We start from the raw sequence: 20,945 nt of genomic DNA on the forward strand, positions 1-20,945 counted from the left end.
GCCTGTTTTTTGGGTTAGAAAGATGGGGTTAGAGACATCACTGTTCTGTATATTGAGACTAATTCAATGAGTACTGTTGCGACATTCCTTTTTGTTTTTAAGTGGATTACTAGCCTGGAAGAAGAAAATAAAGAATCGAGTCCCTCCTGAGTCTAGGTGAGTACTAAAATCCATGGAGCTTCTCTATGTGGGTCGGGACATTTCAGGGGAAATTTAGTAAGGTGTTCATTTTACTTCACATGTGATGTTGCTATGGGCAACCAATCAGAATCTACTTGTTATTTATTTAGCACCCTCTAGAAGATAGTAGACAGGATTTGATTGGTTGCCGATAGCAACATCTCATGTGAAGTAGAATACACATCTTAGTAATTTCCCCCCTTCATGTTCAGAACATAAGAATGGGCCATGGATTGGTGTGTACCATCTTTGGGTGGGAGGGATCATGACAATTGAGTACACAAGTCTGAGATAATCACAACAGATACACCTACTAACATATCAGTAGGTTAATACATTTTTGTATCGGACTACAACAAAATTTACATGCATTTGCTTTACATGCCTATTTGCTCCCATTCTGCCTCTCTGAACGCATCTCACTCTTTATTCTGAAAGTTATTTTCTTGGGCTCATTTTCTGAGCATGTCAAGTGCCACAATCTGCTAAATATACACTGCAAAAGGGCGTACTATAACAATCCATCTTCTTGAACCAGGCAGAGGTGACGATATCATACAGCCAATCAAATAGCATTCCCGCTGCATAAATAATCTATAAAGGCTGCCCTAAACTTTTCTGAGTTACTCAATACTATGGTCGTGTGATCCTAGCGGTATGCTTGAAGATGGTTGGAAAGTTCAATTTAATAAGTTGAAGCATACTGGAATTGGAGCAAATATTAGTTCTATTATTGTAGCAAACATACCTGACATAGCTGTCAGCTTGAAATGTTTTCACTGTGTGAATCCCATAGCTAAGTGCCAGACAATGTACTAAATAAGTGTGGCACACTTTTGATTAACACATTACAGCAAAAAAGGATAATTGAAAACTAGTCTGTGATATGAATGATAAAACTTGCAGCTGAAAATGTAACAAAATGCAGGTCAGCTGTGGTAAAATAAAAAAGTAAATGTTAAGATAGATAGAATTCCTTTATTCGTCTCACAATGGAGAAATTTACAATTGTTACAGCAAGGTTCAAGCACAGATAAGGGTGAAAATAGCAAATAAGATAAGAAGTCCAAACAATATAAATCTAGAATCTAAGAACATGTAGGTCTCTACAGACCATGACAGTTGTACATTCTGATTGCAGCAGGTAGAAAAGACCTGCGGTACCTCTCCGTTGAGCATCGAGGGTGAAGCAACCTATCACTGAAAGTGCTACACAGATCCGTCAAAATATTTTTGAGAGGGTGTGAAGCATTATCCAATAATGATGTTATCTTGCTGATCATTCTCCTCTCACCCACAATCTCTAAAGAATCCAAAGGCATTCCTAGGACAGAACTGGCCTTCCTTACCAGCCTGTTAAGTCTCTTATTGTTGAAACACTGCTGCCCCAGCAGACCACTCCGTAGAATATGGCTGATGCCACTACACTGTATGTGGAAGGACTAAAATGTAAGCATATGGTACTGTATATCAGAGTTGAGTACATAATACACAGCCTTCACCCAACAATTGCAGTACATTTGCAGTGTTTACGTGTTTTCTTTATTCTGTGTTAATTCTTCCACAGTGCTGCAGTGTCTAATAAATAGATAATAATAATAATAATAATAATAATAATAATAATAATAATCTTACTTTGCAGGAAAACACATTTGGGGAGGTATTTAATTACCCACAGTAATTTACCACAGGTAATTGTATCCTCCGGGCCTATACAATAAGCCCTGATAAGCCAATTATTACTGAATTATCACCTTCATTTTCCCAGTGGAGCCATTGGTATCTAGTGATATTTTCAGAGAGATGGTGCGTGCTTTAAAAAAGCAAAAGTATGAAACCGTGACAAGGTCTTTGCTATTTCCTGCGCAGGCGCCATGTTTCCAAGACGTCCCCCCAAAAAATGGTGCTACTGCATGAATGTATGCATAAATTATAGACACACCACTGAAAATGACTCATTTCACCATATACATATATTTGCCATCCTGTAGCCTGATGCATCATGCTGGGTAATAAAGGATGCAGTACAAATTGTGATACGTTCCATGGTGCTAAAGTTTGTAATATACACAGACTTTCCATAAGCCAGTGTTTAATACTGCTTAGAACTGTGGTAAGCTATTCAACTCTAAATGATGTGTGGGTAATGTGTGTGGCTACGCAAATCACATGAAATTCAGTAAGGTCTTAGAACAACACAGGGGTTGGATTTCAGTTGTCCAGAACATGGGCATATTAGTGGGAATATAATAGTGTGACAGGAGGCACCGTGCCCAAAGCGAAGTGAGCTGTGAGAGGGGATGCAGTACATATATATGATGTCCATGTTGATGTATGATTAAATAGACGCCAAAAAATGATGAGAAACTCTCGTTGACCTTTTGACTGTCGACCTTACCTTTGTCGACCATAAACTTGTATCAACCTTTTGACATTGTCGATCTAAGGTATGTCGACCCTTTTTCGGTGTCAACTTGGTCACTTTTGACCATTAGTCTAGTGACTGTCAACTTTTGATGATAGACATTGTCTATCATCTATATGGGATGCGGTCATTTGGTCTACTGCATTATGGTAGAAAGTCATTAGGTCGAATCCATTAGGTCGACATGCTAAAAGGTCGACATGACTCTAGGTCGACATGGGAAAAGGTCGACATGATTCTAGTTCGAAAGGTCATTAGTTCGACAGGTCATTAGTTCGACAAGGTCATTAGTTCGACATTGTCTATGTCGACATTCACAAGGTCGACATGGAGTTTTTCACTGTTTTTTGAGCCAACATGTGCCGACAGGCGGTATTTCATGCCCTACCATCCACTAGGGCGTGGTGGGAGAATAAAATAGTGTGCCGAGCGTAGCGAGGCACCGTGCCCGACGCATCGCGAGCGCAGCGAGCGATGCGAGGGGATGCAGTGCACTTTAAACTGTGTCCATGTCGACTGTGTTGACATTCAGGTAAAAAAACTGTGAAAAACCCCATGTCGACCTTGTGAATGTCGACATAGACAATGTCGAACTAATGACCTTGTCGAACTAATGACCTGTCGAACTAATGACCTTTCGACCTAGAATCATGTCGACCTTTTCCCATGTCGACCTAGAATCATGTCGACCTTTTAGCATGTCGACCTAATGGATTCGACCTAATGACTTTCTACCATAATGCAATAGACCAAATGATCCCAACCCGACACATAGCGACATGATTATTTTCCTTCCAGTCCCAAAGGAGTACCCAGTAACATGAGTTATGCTGCCCTCAGTGGCAAACGTAGGATTTGTAGGGAGAGGTTTCTAATTGCAGTCCACAATCTCCCACTCTGTAGAACATTACAGCAAGTATGGGAGCAGGTTACGATATAGATGGGGTTATGTGTCACTGTGAAGCTGATATGATGCCACAGTCATTTGCACTGCTTATGTCAGTAAACTAAATAACATTTTGACTGTCATTTGGGATTTTTTTAATAGGTGATCATGTAGACCGGCAGTTGAACTCTATTGGGTAAACCTTATTATATGCAGGCACAATTACTCAAAAACAGAGGTATGGAATTAGTAATGTGTCACCCTGTCATAAACTAGGACCATCACTAGTATAAAATGTTAAAGGTCACATAAACATGTTACAATAGACAACAGGCAGACATATACAGTATGTCACTCAACCTTTTTTGCAGACAATTCTATTCTATACACAACTTCATAAATTAATTTGGCATACTGTACTGTATTCTCGAAACCCTTCATTGTGTTTGGATACAAAATTCTGCAAAATATGCCTAACCTGGATGTTGCCCATTTGGGCATCATTAAATATGTAAAATGACATAAAAGATTAATGACGTTTATCTCTTGTATGATACAAAAGATTGAAAACACTACCTGGTACTGTCCAAGGTTCTTTCCTTCTGGCCTCAGTGAAGCAGAGAGAGGAGGAAAGTTTAACATATATGAAGGACTGTAAGAATTGGCAGCTACAGGGGGCACAGGTGCTCTGAACCATGGACCTGCCTGCTGATGATTGCCGTTTCCTAATGCAGTTCCATTAACAGGTAAACTGGCAGGATTGGGTGCTGCAGCTCCTAGAAATAGAAAATAAGACAAAAGCCATGTAAATCTATCTTAAAGCAGATTACTAACAAGGCTAACAAAATTTCGATCACTTAGCACAAAAAATAGATAACCATTTACTACTGTAAACGCATTTTCAGTACCTTATCCAAACTTTGTTAAAATATCCACTCATTCAGCTAAGAAATCCACATTGGGAGTATAATTTTAATCCAGTCTATTTAATTTATTGAATAAATACTGGGCCAAATTAACATGAATGATTTGTGGATGACTGACAATATTATTTTTTGGTGTTTTTATTATTATTATTATTATTATTAGTATTTTTACTTTTATTATTATTTTACATTGTCATATATATCAAGGATGAGGAAACATTAACCCTCCAGCTAGTGTTGAACTACACGTCTCAGGAGGCCCTGCTATAGGTTTGCTACTTGTCAATGCGTGGTTCAACAACAGCTGGGGGGCCAAAGGTCCCCCATCCCTGAGATTATAATATATAAGTCAGGGCAAGAGAGAGAGAGAAAGACAATGCCAATGAAAAGTGAGATGAGCAGGGAGGATAAGGACATACTGTAGTATAGACTCTAGGTTACACTTGCTCATGATAGCTTTGGAAAGCACAGCTAGAGAAGGAGGGAGGGATAGCTTAAAAAAGGAAGATGATTGCCAGATAGAGGCAATAAGTAATTGGTAATATCAGCGATATCACAGTGAGTAAGATACAGTAGATTGAGTTTACACTCACATGGGAGAGTGAGGAGGTCCATAGAAAGACCAAATTATCCCGTGAGTGTAAGGAATACAGAGGCAGAGGGGTCAGTGGAGGCATCAATAGGGATTTTGAAGTCACCTAAGATAAAGGAGGAAAGGTCTGAGAGAGAAGATGGGAAGAAGTAAAATTGTCAAGGAATTTGGCAAGCAGGACAATAGATGACAGCTACATGAACGTGAACAGGTTACAATAGGTGGATAGCATGAACCTCAAAGGTAAAAAATGAAAGGGACAGTTCTAAAGGTAGTAGGTGGTAATAAAGACCCTATACCACCAACAAACCAACCCCCATGGTGTGGATGTGAAAGAATGCAAGAACCACAGTGGAAAGTTCAGTGAAAGTGGTGTCTGGAAGGGAAGTCCAGGAATTGGTGATGGCTTGAAGATTCCCAGTTGTAAAAGAAAAAATTATGGGTAGGGACCAGTTTATTGCAGACAGATCTGGCATTGCAGAGTGAACAGGAGGGAGTAACAGGTTTTAGGGGAGGTATGTGAATTAAATAATATGGCCAGTATTCAATGGCCGGGCTGGCGGCTGGCAGCGAATCCTGTGTAGGATTCGCTGCACTTTCGCCACAATTCTCCCTTCAGAGAGATTCGCCCAGCAGCCTCCCGTCCTCCCTATTCAACGCGTCAGGGGCTCTCTGCCCCTGACGGCGATAATCACTCTCTGGGGCGAATAGTCCAGGGCTCTCTCCCCTGCTGCTGCGGCTACACTGCCACTGCAGGGGATTGAGCAGAGTCCCGGCGGGGGAGCACGCTGATACTGCCAGGAGCCCCCGCACAGCATGAGGATGGGGACGGCTCCAGCAGCAGTGGCAGACCTCCGGCTCCAGCAGTCCCAGCGCTGACATCTGCTATCACCGCGCTGGGGCTGCCAGAGCCAGAGATCTGTTGCTGCTGGAGCCGTCCCCGTCCTCTTGCCTGTCAGCTCATGTCCCCCGCATCCCCTCCCCCCCACCACCACAACCAGCGCAGCAACACACATGTGTCCCACCTGTGGGGGTGTCCAGTCACTTTGTGGGGGTGAAGAAGGGCTCGCAGGGTGCTGGCAGGGTGCTGGGATCGGAGCCGCTGCACTCACTGGTCCCGATCAGTGCAGTGAATATATGAATATTAATGAGCGGCTCCGGCTCCCGGCCCCCTGCTGGCGAATGTGTAAAAAAAAAAAAAAAAATATTGTTTAAAAAAAAAAAATATATATTAAAAATATATTCATGTGCTGCAAGTATATGAATAAAAATAGCATGCCCTTTCATAGGAAAAATATTCTGATTTTTTAACACAAAAAAAAAAATTAAAAACGCTTTAATTTAAAAGATCACATTACAGTTCACCTAAAAAAGATGACGTATGCTAAACGGAGAATCATGGCGAAAATCAATGGAGAAAGCAGTTCTCCATTTGAGCATTGAATACACTGTCGGCGAATTCCACTAAAAACCCCATTGAAAATCACAGGCGAATTGTGGAGAATCATTTACGGCGAATCGGCAGACATTCGCTGTTCATTTGTGGCGAATTGCCTCCATTGAATATGGCGAATTGTTTTTTGTGACAGAAAATTCGCCGTTAACCCAGCGAATTGCCAGATTCACTGAAAAAAAACGGCGAATCTGAGGCATTGAATACTGGCCTATGTGTTGCTCCAGTGTGCAGGTTAGGTTAACTTGGCGGAATCAGATGAAGAAAGCTTAGGGATGGCACAAGCTCCTGAGCGATCAAGGGAAACTGCAGGTAATGGGCAAGGAGGGGAATTTAGTTTGATGTGAAAGCTTTGTAGGTAGCTGGACCATGGTGGGAGAGCAGTGATAGAACATTGAGGAACCTAATATGTGGAGGAGGGAAGCAGAGTGGTCCAGCACAATATTGAATATCCCCCTATATACGCTACAATACACTGTTTATGTATGCCTAATGGACATGTCTGGTCACTGATTACAAAAAATAAAAAACAAATATAGTCCCAATACAAAGGCAGGCAATACAAGTCTAAAACAAACAGTGATAGGGCAGGATACAATCACTTATTCATAATACATGCTTGTCTTAATTCAGACTATTAGCTGCTTATACAGTATAAATTTACATTTCCCCCAAAAAATATTACTTCTTACTGCAGTAACTTACAATCACTACTTACCACAAAATTAAGTTATTTGCTGGCATTTTAGAGAAAATTACCTGAAAAATGACATGTCTTTATTAACCAGATTTTTCATATTTACAGTAAATACATTTAAGTACATTATTAATTATTAAGAGAGCGGTGTACAATATGTGGAAAATGTATGTAAATTTAAGCACTGCATTTCTTTTATTATGTAGGATGTACAGTATGTTTCTGTTGCTGGTCCATTCCAGTGTCCTGGGAAATTTTGTTACATGCTTACATGCACCTGTAATGGATCAATAAATTGATTGAGCAACCACAATTCTTTGTTTCACACTATACCCCTTAAGCTGTCTATACACCTTAGGATTTTCTAACCAACCAATCAATTGTTTCACTGGTTGGAACTAAAATCTGAAAATGGAAGAGAGCAAACCTCAATCATATATTTGCTCGAAAACAGGGTAAAATGAACAAAAACTGCCAGTCACTCAAATTGGTTAAATCTATTTGACTTAATAAAAAATGGTTGGTCAGACAATATATGTATTTTCCTGTGTTTGGGAGCAAATAGTCGAGTTAATTTGCTCCATTACATACCTCCCAATATGATCCTCTCCAGGAGGGACATAATGCTCTGCTTCTGGAATTTCCTCTTAATGTCATTGTCATCACCTGCTTTCAACAGTTTTTTTAATAAGAAAGGTGTATCACCACAGGTGATGGCAATCATACATTAAAAGGAATGCCCAGAAGAAGAGAATTGTCTCCCTACTGGAGAGGGTCATGTTGGGAGGTATGCCATTAGCAGAATTTCATTTGGTTTGGTTGGACAGAAAATCTGAGAAGGTGTTTAGACCTGGGGTAGCCAACTCCAGTCCTCGAGAGCTACCAACAGTTAATATTTTCCAGATGTCCTCATAGAATCACAAGTAAAGTAATTAGCTCCACCTGTGTATCATTTAAAATGTGTTAGTGAGTAACGAGTGCACCTGTGCAGCAGCTAGGTTGTCTGGAAAATGTGAACTGTTGGTAGCTCTCGAGGACTGGAGTTGGCTATCACTGGTTTAGACCATACTTGCCAACCTGACCCTCTCCATGCGGGAGAAAATACTCTGCTCCTGGACTTCCCTGGTAAAGTATGATTGCCATCACCTGTGGTGAATCACCTTTACCCAGCTCAGCACAGGCGTATGGTTTAGACCAGGCATGTCCAACGTTGGCCCTCCAGATGTTGTGAAACTACACATCCCAGCATACTTTGCCACAGTTTTGCTATTAGAGAATGCTAAAACTATTGCAAAGCATGCTGGGATGTGTAGTTTTAAAACATCTGGAGGGCCAACGTTGGACATGCCTGGTTTAGACAGATTTGTTTTAAGCCTTTGAGTGCCAACATCATTGTAGAAGATGTGCACAATATCCACTAAAATCCCAGTGTCTCTCACATTTGTTATATAAATGTTGTGGATAAAATATTATATTTCCTAAATATTCCTTAATAAAGTAAACATGTCAATTTCTTGCCAATTTTCACACCACAAAGGGTTAAACAATTTGGTAAAGTTTGAAATATAGAAGCTTTACCATGACTGTATTTTTCTTTATTATCTAATCTTTAAAGACATTGTCAGCACTAGTGGTCTTTCTAAAGGACAGATAAACTGTTACATAATGTTACTCAGTGGGAGACTTTTGGTTTCACTGAACAATTTAGCTTGATTAAGATTAAATATATTAATGCAGTAGCTAAGGGTATTATTCATATTATGATGAGACAATTGAAATAATACAATTCATTTATATATATCATGTGTTATCATTCAGTAAGGTGGACTGTCTCCAGCATTAATGACGCATATCAGTTAAACAGGGCACATATTCTTTATCATAGCATTAACCTAAATGATCCCCGGTTTTTAATCTTTTTTTTATCTTATACTTTCATTATTTCTACTTATTGCATGTATATATATCACACTGTGAACCATTATCATGTAAAAATTTCCTATTTATACTTTGTATTGCACTTCATCCACACAGTTATTTTCCCGGAAGTTGTGAGACGCCGGATCTGGGCATCCTGCAGTCGCCTGGCAACGGAATGACCCGGCTATGTGTTGACGTCATCTCTAAGCGTCTTCCGATGGGGGACACGCACTGACCAGTGGCTCACATCGGTGATCTTCATTGCATCTGTATGTACTGAGGTATGTGTCTGTTGTTTCTTTGTTCACTGTACACCTGACGACGAGACTAAAGGTGCCCATACACATTGAGATTTTTCTGGACATCGCATCGCATGTACTACAAAAGTGATGCGATGCGATGTAGCACAAAGTACTGCCTCCACATACTTTTTGTGCTATACAATACTGTATCCGCGGATACACGGTGCGATTCTAACCAATGCGATGTGTTTTGAACTTTAAAAGTTCTAAACGCATGCTAAAATCGCAACGTGTATGGGCACCTTTAGTGTCTCAAAAAATTGTGTTAATAAACAGCAATTTTCACAAGCCATACCAAGTCCTTCGAGTGCTGTGTTGGGGGACTCACCTGTTACAAGGGGATTTCTTCACTTTGGATTTTTGTACTATTTCTAGAAAAGGCACCCAGGCAATTGACTTCTTTTGTGGAGTGGCGGTTCCACCTACATCTATATTATTATTTGTTCATCCATTTTGGCTGCACAATAGGATCAAGGCACCTACTAGCCATATGTTGTGGATCATTCCTTTTAATACAGGAAATACTGGGGACAAACATGGATCTACAGGAACCCCTTTCTGACTACAGTGGCATTAGCAACATGCCAGTCAGGGAAATCTTCAGTTATTCAGAGGATAACGCCACACAGATTCTCTTTGCACCCCAATTGGATGCATCCTCTGACTTTGAGGACCTATACCACTCTCTACTTAAGTTGCAATGTAGAGAAATTGATTATCAGCTACATAGACAAAACCTTTGAGACTGTTATAGACAAAAGCACATCCCACGGGGATTTCACGTCAGAAATGTGCCAACCATTGGCTGATCCAGCCCAGAGTTTTGTAGGCACTGGATCACTATCCTAAACAAGTGCAGCTTTGATCTGATGTTGTTGGAAGGCCCGGCAACAGGGGGACAGTTGTGATGGGCCTCAGCGATCTGAGGGGCCCCAGAGCATATTGTGTGCTGCCATCACTTGGCCACAGATTGCCCACAGCCGTCTGTCAGCTCCCCTCAACGCAGTGCAGTTGGCAGTGAAACGCGTCAGGTGCATTGCCTGTTCTTCAACTCCAGGATTGTTGGTGTGGACCCCTTCACTTTTACTGGATCCTGCAACTTGTGGTGCTCTATCACCCACGGATTCACTGCACCCCCCCCAATTGGGAACTCTCCCATCTGATGTATGGTGGCCAATTTTCCTCCCAATATCCAGCGGCACAATTCCAGCGTGCTTTCTTGGAGGACATTGCCTAAGTGAGTAATCAACCATCATTCAAAAGCTTCCCTTTGGTTCGGCGGACACCGTTTCAATTCCATTTGGGGTGACATATTCTTCCCCAACTCCTCCACACCCCGTCTCCCCTCTTGTCACCAATAGACGAGGGGCATCACTTTGGAGCGGAAGCCGACCAACCTCCTACGGCTAAATAAAGTGCCGTTCATTTCCGTGAGGATCTCATATCATCTGAGTGGGAACCATGGGATATTGACATCCTACCCGAATTGATAAAGTGCACTCATCAGTGACTATTTTTTTCTCCCTTTTTTTTCTCCTCCCCCCCCCCCCAAATCTCACTCCAAAATTCCATTGGGCCCATCCACATTCTAACCCATCCTGTGATGTGAAGAACCCTATTTTCATGTCAGCCGGCAATTGTCTTTACATTGTGATTGTATTTATGTTTATATGTATTTTATGCTTATGTTTTGATTTTTGATTTTAAACAGCAAAAGTTTTACAACATAGTAAAAAGTTGTGTGCTATTGTATTCTTAGCGCTGCTCTCACGCTCAGAGCGTGATTGGTGAGTTTGAAGTATGGGCTAACAAACTAAAAACCCAGAGCGACCATTATAGTTTGCTTCAAAAAGTTTAAAATGATAATGGTACAACAGGACTATGACTCTAACCAGGTGTATCGCTGGTTAATGGGTACCAAACCAACAAATCAATATAGCCGTCCCCAGTCCCGGCGACCATGAAGAGCGAGAGCCCACAACAATCAACACACTGATGTTTCATCTGTCAGTGATAGTGACTTTGCAGTAGCAGAATCTGATGAACCATCGCCCACATAGAGAACCCCTCTAGGGGCAGCGGCAAAAGTCCCAAAAACCGTCAAGGCAAAAAAACCTGCCGTGGCGGACAGCACAAAAGGGACTATAAGAAGCTCAAATTGCACCCACAATTTATCTGACCAACCTCTTTCAAAAGATGAAGAATCACTCCTCAACATAGGACTGTCATTTATTCCTACACAGAAACACAATGGCAAATAGACCTTCACCGTATGAAACGAAACCTCCGCCTTAAATAATTCTTCCAGGATAAACCAAACACTACTGTAACAGACTCAAAAACCAACTTTCTGCGATCTAAAAGCCGGTCTAGTTTTGACACACTATCACAGAATGCTTCCATAAAATCCTTCACCAGACTTATGGATGCCTCAATGACCTGATATATTTCTCCATCTAATACTGTACATCCTAACCTGACAAAAAAAGAACACATGGCACTTAAAAACCTCAGGGATGATAAAAGCATCACCATCCGTCCAGCGGACAAGGGAGGAGCCATTGCCATCCAAAATCTGAGCGATTATAAAGCCAAGCTGGTTAGACAACTAGCTGATACTAAAGTTTACTCCTAACTACTCAATGACCCTAGTACCACATATTAAAAGAATGTATTCTGAAAACTGCAGTGAAAAATAAGTATATCAACATCAAAATGCAGCAAACACTTACAGTACCACTCCCTGTCCGGTAATTCTGATACTATGTAGTGTACCAAAAATACACAAAAGCATGACGGCATCTCCTGGCCGCCCCATTACATCTGCCAGGAACAGCATCTACCAGCTGGTATGACAGCTCCTCGACCACCTCATACAACCATTTGTTATGGCATCTAAATCTCATTTTAAGGATACTACAGCATTCCTTAACCGCATGGACCAAAATACAAGTACTGTACTACCACAAATACTCTACTGTGCACAATGAATGTGACTGCTTTATACACATCAATACTGCACCATCAAGGGTTGGAAGCCATGAGAGCCTTCTTGGACAACTTGGATGACCAGTTTGAATTTAATAAGGCCCTGTTCCTCCTCTTATTGGAAAAAGTGCTGACAAGAAATTACTTCCTACATGATGGTACTCTGTAGCTCCAAAGGGAAGGATGTGCGATGGGATCGGCAGTGGCACCATCCTATGCAAATGTTTTCTTGATTCAGAAACAAAAAGCACTCTTATAACTACCCTAACAACAGACACATTGCGATGCTTTGTCGATACATCTATGATCTCTTCGTGCTATGGTCAGGCAGCCCAGAAGAGTTCACCAATACGATGGAGGATATAAACAAGATGCAGGAGCCCATTAAATGCACCTACTGGAACTATAACAGTATCAATTTCTTTGATGTGACAGTCACACTACACAATGGAAAAATATCTACATCTATTTATCACAAGGAAACTGACCGCAATACCCTATTATAGGCAAGCAGTCACGATCCGCCTCCACTGAAACGTGGCTTACCCTATATCCAAATGCTAAGGGCAGCACGTATATACAGTTCCGCAGCAACTTGATAACATCATTAATAAAATCCATTAGAGAGGCTACAAGATTGGTGACCTTGGCTTATTGAAGAAGAAGGTACTACAACTTGACAGAAGTAAGTTACTTACAGACATCAAATCCAATTAAAAACATAATATCTTTCCATGGTTCAGCCCTTTCGATACAAACAGCTCAGTGCACTTACTGTATTGCACATATATACATATAAATATATATATATATATATATATATATATATATCACACTGATCACCATTATCATGTAAAAATGTCCTATTTATACTTTGTATTGCACTTCATCCACACAGTTATTTTCCCGGAAGTTGTGAGACGCCGGGTCTGGGCAACCTGCAGTCGCCTGGCAATGGGATGACCCGGCTATGTGCTGACGTCATCTCTAAGCGGCTTAGTACAGGGGACATGCACTGTCCGGCGGCTCACAGTGGGGATCTTCATTGCACCTGTATTTATTGAGGTATGTGTCTGTTGTTTCTTTGTTCACTGTACACCTGATGACGAGACTTAGTGTCTCGAAATGTTGTGTTAATAAACAGCTATTTTTATATATCCGAATCAAGTCCTTGGAGTGCCGTGTTGGGGGACTCACCTGTTACAGGGGGATTTCTTCAATATAGGGTTGCCTACCTGACCCACTCCTTCAGGGAGAAAATGCTCTGCTCCTGGACATGTATTATTGCCAACACCTTTCTCATCAGTTAAGCAGCTCACCACAGGTGATGGCAAACATACATTACCATTACCTGACCCTCTCCTTCAGGGTTCCCTGAAGGAGAGTGTCAGGTAGACAACCCTGATAAATAAATAAATTAATTGTATTCACTTCCGGTTCCGGTTGCTATGGAGTAGACGTGTGACTTCGAGCTCCGTCCTGGCCGAAAACAAAAGCCAATTTACAATGCTATTAAGCCTCCCTGACCTGCTCCAGAAATAGCAGAGATAGTGCACCCACATTGCTGCTGCCTGCAGACTGAGCATCGGCTCACCCTGCACTCACTGAGTGGTGCCTGCTCTCCGATTCATCAGGCGGCAAGTCCCGCAGTCTGTGACGGGCAGCCGCTGCGCACTGCATCGCACCTCACTCACAGCCAGCTGCACCAATATACCTTTTCTGAGGTGTACCGGGGACCCCCACAGGACAGACGAAGTGAGGATACAACCCCCCACCCCGCGATATACTCGCTGAGGAACCCGGACAAGGCCTCAATCCTAAAGAAGGGCGGTGAGTGATATTCAAGCACTGCAGCTCCCAGATCACACAAGGGCTCCCCCTGGGCTCACATAAACATCCGAGCAGAAACATTTCATAACTCTCAATACTGTGAGGTGGTGCTACTCCTTTGCTCTGCATAGCACTAGCAGACCAGGAAGTATCCATTGTGCAGGTGGATCTCTCTCATTCCCCCCTTCTGCATTAATATATACTTCAGTACTACAACACTTAATTGCAAAAGGAAATTGCTTTAGTTAGCCAGAATTACCTGCTTTCTCCCAACCTCTCCTCTCCCCCCCTCTCTCATTTATAGGGGACAGTTTCCTCAAAGGTTGCAAAGCTCTGGCAGTGTCACATCTGAACTGTACCTTATGACTGTATAACCACAGGAGCTGGGGAAATAATACCACCAGATCCTCTCCCTGTAAGGAAGATATTTCTAAGCATACGACAAGCTGGAGACTTACCAGATTCATAAATATATATATTTTAAGGTCTTCATCTTTATTATAAATTCTTGCTGAAAGTTCCATCCATCATGGATAAATATATCTCTTCACAACAACCTCAGCGCACATTACAACAAACAGGGAGACAGGTGAAAAGATCAATTAACTCTTCAACAGAAGATGAGGCTAAAACAGATGATACATCTCCTGCATCAAAGAAAACAATCACTAACCAACTGGATGATGACTCAGACATGCAAAGGGGGAATGATGACCTTGTGGATGCCATCACGTCAACAATGGGTCCACTTATAAGAAAGGCGGTTAGTGATATCAAAACACAACTCCAACAATTAAGTCACAGAATGGATACCTCAGAAAATAGAATTGGGGCCTGGGCTCAAAACATGGCGGATGCACAATGCGAAATTAAACGACTTGAGAAAACAAACTACTCACTAATTAATAAAGAAGAAATTGAAAATCGCTCCAGGAGAAATAATTTGAGGATTGTAGGCCTTCCTGAGACACTGAAAGGGCCTGCCCTTGACCAATTTGTTAAAAATACACTGCCGCAACTACTTGGCATTCAAGAAGCTTGCGCTTCCATGACAATAGAGAGGGTCCACAGAATTGGTCCCCCCCCCAAGACCGCAAGATACCCGTCCCAGGGTTACCATATTCAAATGCCAAAGTTACACCCATAAGGAAGAAATTTGGAAGGCCTCCAGGAAACACCCATGACTCAAGTGGGAGGGGAAAACCATCAGGATATTTCAAGACTTCTCCACTGAAGTGACTAAGGCATGCAGGGCCTTCTCTCTAATCTGCAGCCGTTTAATCACCGAAAAACAGAAGTTTGCACTAATTTACCCTGCGATACTTCGCATATTCAACAAAGACTCTCACTGTGACTTCACCTCTCCAGCAGACGCAGCTGAGTATCTACGTGACAGAGACCTACAAACCGATCAAGATATTTCAGATAAGAACTGATACAATGTTTGTTTGAATGTCCTTACATATACGATAAGTTTCTGTGAGTTCTTCCCTAGGGCTCACCATACCTTCTCTAGAATCGATTATATTCTTCTTTCTGAAGTTTTAATTACTAAGGCCTCATCCTTCAGAAATAGAACCCATTAGTGTTTCAGACCATGCATTGCAATGGTTCAAGATACATATGTCGGAGGAGGCAGCCCAGGGCCTGTGCTAGGGTGTCCGGCACCCTCCTGCAAACCATAAATTTTGCGCCCTTTCACATTGCCATTGCAACAAGCTGCAGCCAGATTGTGGGAGCGTATGCAACATGTGATCCTATGGATGGAGGATCTCAGTGCATGTACATGTATGCATGCACCATATCAGTGCTGTGTCCGCAAAATGTTGCAGGCACTAAAGGGGCCCATACACGCTGCGATAATCACATAAGTTATGGGATAGATCGCATTGCACGGCATGCATGCAATGTGTGTGCGATGCGATCCGAAAGCAGTACAAAAAATACAAAAATATAAAAAAATCTACAATTATTAAAATATTTATTAGAAACATGTATAATAAAAGACTCACTGTTCTTTTGCTGTTTAACTCTTGTGCAGTCCCTCCTCTTCTATCTGCATAGGTAGGACGCTGAGGACGGCACACTGAGAAGAGGGAAGGAAGGGGAGGCGGCGCTGCTGTCATTTGATTGACAGCTGACAGGCGCAGGGAGCAATGGGTAGGGGGCGGATCCGGACATGACATGTCATCCAGGCATTCACAGATAGCGATACATGCCTCAGCGCAAGTGTCTGTGAGGTAGAGGGGGCAAGTCACAGGATGAGGACAGTGTGTGCGCGGTGCAGGGAGCTGCTCAGCCTCTCCATACTGCCGCCGGAGACAGTCGCTGCGGGCAGTGTGCAGGAGTGCAGGAGGCAGTGAGGGCTGAGGCAGCTTTAACAGAGCAGGGAGGGAGACAGCGCCTTTTCAGCATGGCGCCTCCCTGCTTTGCAGGAGCTGCTGAGTGGGTAGCGCCGGCCCTGAGGCAGCCCAAAAAATTTGGAGATTCCCTTCCCACCTCCTGACATCTAATGATTTCAAGCAGATGCTGAAGGAGAGTTGGGAGGATTTCTCCACCAGCAACCAGCCGCACGCAACTGAAGACCCCCCCCCCCCCCTTTTTTGGCAAACAGCAAAATCGGTCTTACGAGGGAACATATTATCATACACTGCAAAGCTTAATACGACATATGCTTCTAAGTTTTTGGAACTACAAAGGAAACTTACCCTTGCTTATTCTCTATATCAACAGAACCCTACTCTAAATAACAAACAAAATTATATAACAGCTAACACCCACTTTAATGAGTATTTACAATTGAGAGGGAATAAATATCTCTACAGCATAAATTATCGCTACCATCGCTTTGGAAACAAGACAGGGAAATTACTAACCAATATGCTTAACGGTACTAGACCATCGGCTACAGTACACCCCTTGACACTTCCAGATGGTTCCCTCACTACTTCAAATACTCAAATAGCACACATTATGAAGGAATTTTACTCATCTCTTTACTCCCCCCCTAGCCAACCTCCCTTAGATGGAGAAACAATGCCATCAACAAGTCGCCCTATATGGGACTCGCTTAACTTCCCTAATTTACCCATGGAAAAAACGAAACACCTCACAATAACAATCACACAAGAAGAAGTGACAGACACTATTAGAGCACTAAGACAGGGGAAGGCCCCTGGACCCGATGGGTTGGGAGGTGCCTTTTATAAGTATATGATACCATACATTGTCGACCACCTAACTAAGACCTGTAATAGTATTCTCAATTCTAAGTCTACGCCCTTATATTTCAATGCGGCCTATATAAAAATTCTTCCCAAGCCGGGTCGAGACCTTGCAAAGCCAGGATCTTATAGGCCGATTTCGTTACTTAACTTGGACTATACGATCCTGGCTAAAATCCTAACAAACAGATTCAAAGGGATTATGGCAGACATTATCCACTCTGACCAGACAGGATTCATTGCAGATAGACACTCGGTCCTTCATGTAAGGAAAGTTATTGCGGCGGTTCAACATTTACAAAATAAATCTGGCCTACTACCCCCTGGAGCGATAGTATCACTAGACGCCGAAAAGGGGATGCGGTCATCTATTAGAATGAACTTAGGTCTACAGTCATTAGGTCGACCCCACTAGGTCGACTGGCAGGAAGGTCGACCTGACTTAAGGTCGACATGGGCCAAGGTCGACATGACTTAAGGTCGAATTTGCATAAAGGTCGACATGAGGAAGGTCGACTGGTCATAAGGTTGACATGGGTTTTTCACTGTTTTTTGAGCCGACATGTGCCGACAGGCGGTATTTCATGCCCTACCATCCACTAGGGCGTGGTGGGAGAATAAAATAGTGTGCCGAGCGCAGCGAGGCACCGTGCCCGAAGCATTGCGAGCGAAGCGAGCGATGCGAGGGTCCGATTCTCATTGCCAACTGTGTCCATGTCGACTGTGTCGACATTCGGATCAAAAAACAGTGAAAAACCCATGTCGACCTTATGACCAGTCGACCTTCCTCATGTCGACCTTTATGCAAATTCGACCTTAAGTCATGTCGACCTTGGCCCATGTCGACCTTAAGTCAGGTCGACCTTCCTGCCAGTCGACCTAGTGGGGTCGACCTAATGACTGTAGACCTAAATGCAGTCTGACGAATGATCCCATTCCCCGAAAAGGCCTTCGATTTAGTTTTATGGCCACACTTATACCGCACAATGGAGAGATTTGGTTTCCCCTCTGAATTTATCGCATATATTAAATTATTGTATTGCACGCCTATCTCCCAAATCATGTGCAATGGACAAATTTCAGATTATTTCGAACTTCATAGAGGCACAAGACAGGGGTGCCCATTGTTTCCACTGCTCTTTGCCATAGCAATTGAACCCCTAGCTATGATACTGCGCCAATCCCATGATTTTAAAGGCATTCAGATAAATAACTATGAACTAAAAGTATCTCTTTTTGCAGACGATATGCTGCTTTACGTCAGTGAACCTCTGACATCCATCCCCGCAATTCTTTCACTAATAGATAACTTTGGAAGTGAATCTGGATATAAAGTAAACCTTGACAAATCTGACATCATGCTATTAGGAAATTACAAAACAGACTTATCAACTTCACCAAGTATTTCAAAATTAATACTAAAGCGACACAAATTAAATATTTGGGGGTTCACATTCCAAACAAAACCAAATCTATATACAAGCTTAATTTTACTACAAATATCAATAAATTAAATTCCTTACTTAATTCTTGGACATCCCTTCCTCTTTCCTTATTGGGAAGGGCGACAGCAATTAAAACTGTGATTTTCCCTAAATTATTCTACACCATACAAATGCTCCCGATTGCCCTACAGAATAAGGAACTTAAAAGTTTTTATGGCAGGGAAAAAAAGCCAGAATTGCATTAACAAGATTAACCCTTCCCAAGACACAGGGAGGACTTAACATTCCAGATTTTAATGTATACTCCAAAACTATATTCTTTCGCTATGTGGGCGACTGGTTGCTGGAAAAGTCAACATACACAGATGTTGCTCTTGATCAAGCCTGGTTTGAACCTTTCTCTCCTTCGGCACTGTTACATATGAAACCCTCTAAAATCCCTAAAGATATACTTCTGAACATTATATTTAAGGATACCTACTGTGTATTAACTGGGTAAGTCTGAACAAATTACTTAAACATGACTATCAATCTTCACCATTTCTAACACTCTGGGGCAACCCGGAATTCAGCCCTTCCTTAACGAACCCCTCTTACAAAATCTGGCGAATGGCTGGATTAGAGAAAGCCAACAAGATGTTCGACCCAGGGGGCACTATCTTTTGCTGATTTACAATGCATATATGCTCTCCCAAACAACACATTTTATCTATACTTGCAGGCTAGACATTATGTACAGACTTTAAATGTAAGATCCCTCATGGGTAAGGAGACACACATAATCTCCAGGATACTAATGACAAGACATATTAAGGAATATAGGTTAAAACACCTATACCCATACCTGTTAGAAGCCAGTGGCACCTCCCGGACCCTCACATATGATCTCATAGAGAGATGGACAGCTGATCTTCCCGACCCATCCCAAATATCTTTGCCAACAATAGAGACATATGGCAAATACTTAAAATATCTAAACTCAGTTTATATGCAAGAAACCCATCTAAAAGCTTTCCATAGGGCATACATTACCCCAGCTCAACATATATACCTACCAGGAAATGATATTGGCTCAGTGAATTGTACTAAATGTAAAATGTCTAATGCTAAATACCTTCACTGCTTTTGGGATTGTTGCAAGATTCGCAGATTCTGGGATAAAGTCATAAATTATGCTAAGTCTATTCTGGGGATTTCCATTACACCCTCTCCCGAACTATGTCTACTCCTTTCATTTAACTGCTGTACCTGGGAATCTCCACTGTCCAGATACCTCCCTTTTCTAGTTATATTGTTGACTACTGCGAAAAAACTGATACTGATACACTGGACAAAGAAATCGGCTCCAACTATACAAGAACTTAAAACAAAACTTCTACAATTGTTATATTTTGATTTAAAGACATTGTTATTCTCCAGTCCCAACTCCTCAAAGGCATTTTATAATAAATGGGACCTGTTTATACGTTCTCTGGATGGTCAATCACAAGAACTGGTACAAGAATTCTTTGGCAACAAAGAATGGCAGAAAGCACGACCGTATATAGTCACTATGCCCTGAACATATAATTTATGTCGTAAATTAAGACCTATTGGATTCGAGAACAACGAGTCTCATAGTGAATTACTAGATAATTGTGTCAGTCCTTCCTAGATTGCTGTTATTTACACTATGCAAGCAATATGTGTTTGACTATTGATTGTGTTTCGTTTTTGAATAGCTACAATTTCTGATAAGGCAACACTAAAAGTCAATGATTACACCCCCCCCCCCTACTGTGGGTGTCTAGCATCTAATAATATCTATTACTGTCTATTACTACACATTAATGCATGTCATGATGTGTCGTTTGCCAATATTAGAAATGTATAGTTGCGATGTACATCTCGATGGCATTAAGACAATTATAATTGTTCTTTCTTTTTCTTATTCTGTATGTCTATTTAATAATCAATATAAAGATAATAAAAAAAAAATATTGTATTATTTCAATTGTCTCATTGTAATAGATAGAACCGTAAGTCAAATTTCACATAATTTACTGCATATTATAATAAAGCATGGTACTCTTTACTT

The 20,945-nt window shown here is 41.7% G+C and overlaps 1 protein-coding gene across 2 annotated transcripts in view; it reads right to left on the minus strand.

The window, feature by feature from the left end:
- Positions 1-20,945, minus strand: part of C2H1orf94 (chromosome 2 C1orf94 homolog) — a 198,355-nt gene that overhangs the window by 114,660 nt on the left and 62,750 nt on the right. For both annotated transcript variants that reach the window (XM_083171145.1, XM_083171146.1), the window contains exon 3: positions 4,068-4,267. In XM_083171145.1, coding sequence (XP_083027271.1) covers positions 4,068-4,267 — 200 coding nt within the window. The remainder of the gene's footprint in view (positions 1-4,067; positions 4,268-20,945) is intronic.

This window comes from Crinia signifera, chromosome 2 (genome assembly GCF_055691185.1).
Source record: "Crinia signifera chromosome 2, ASM5569118v1, whole genome shotgun sequence".
In the NCBI taxonomy this organism is placed as follows: domain Eukaryota; kingdom Metazoa; phylum Chordata; class Amphibia; order Anura; family Myobatrachidae; genus Crinia; species Crinia signifera.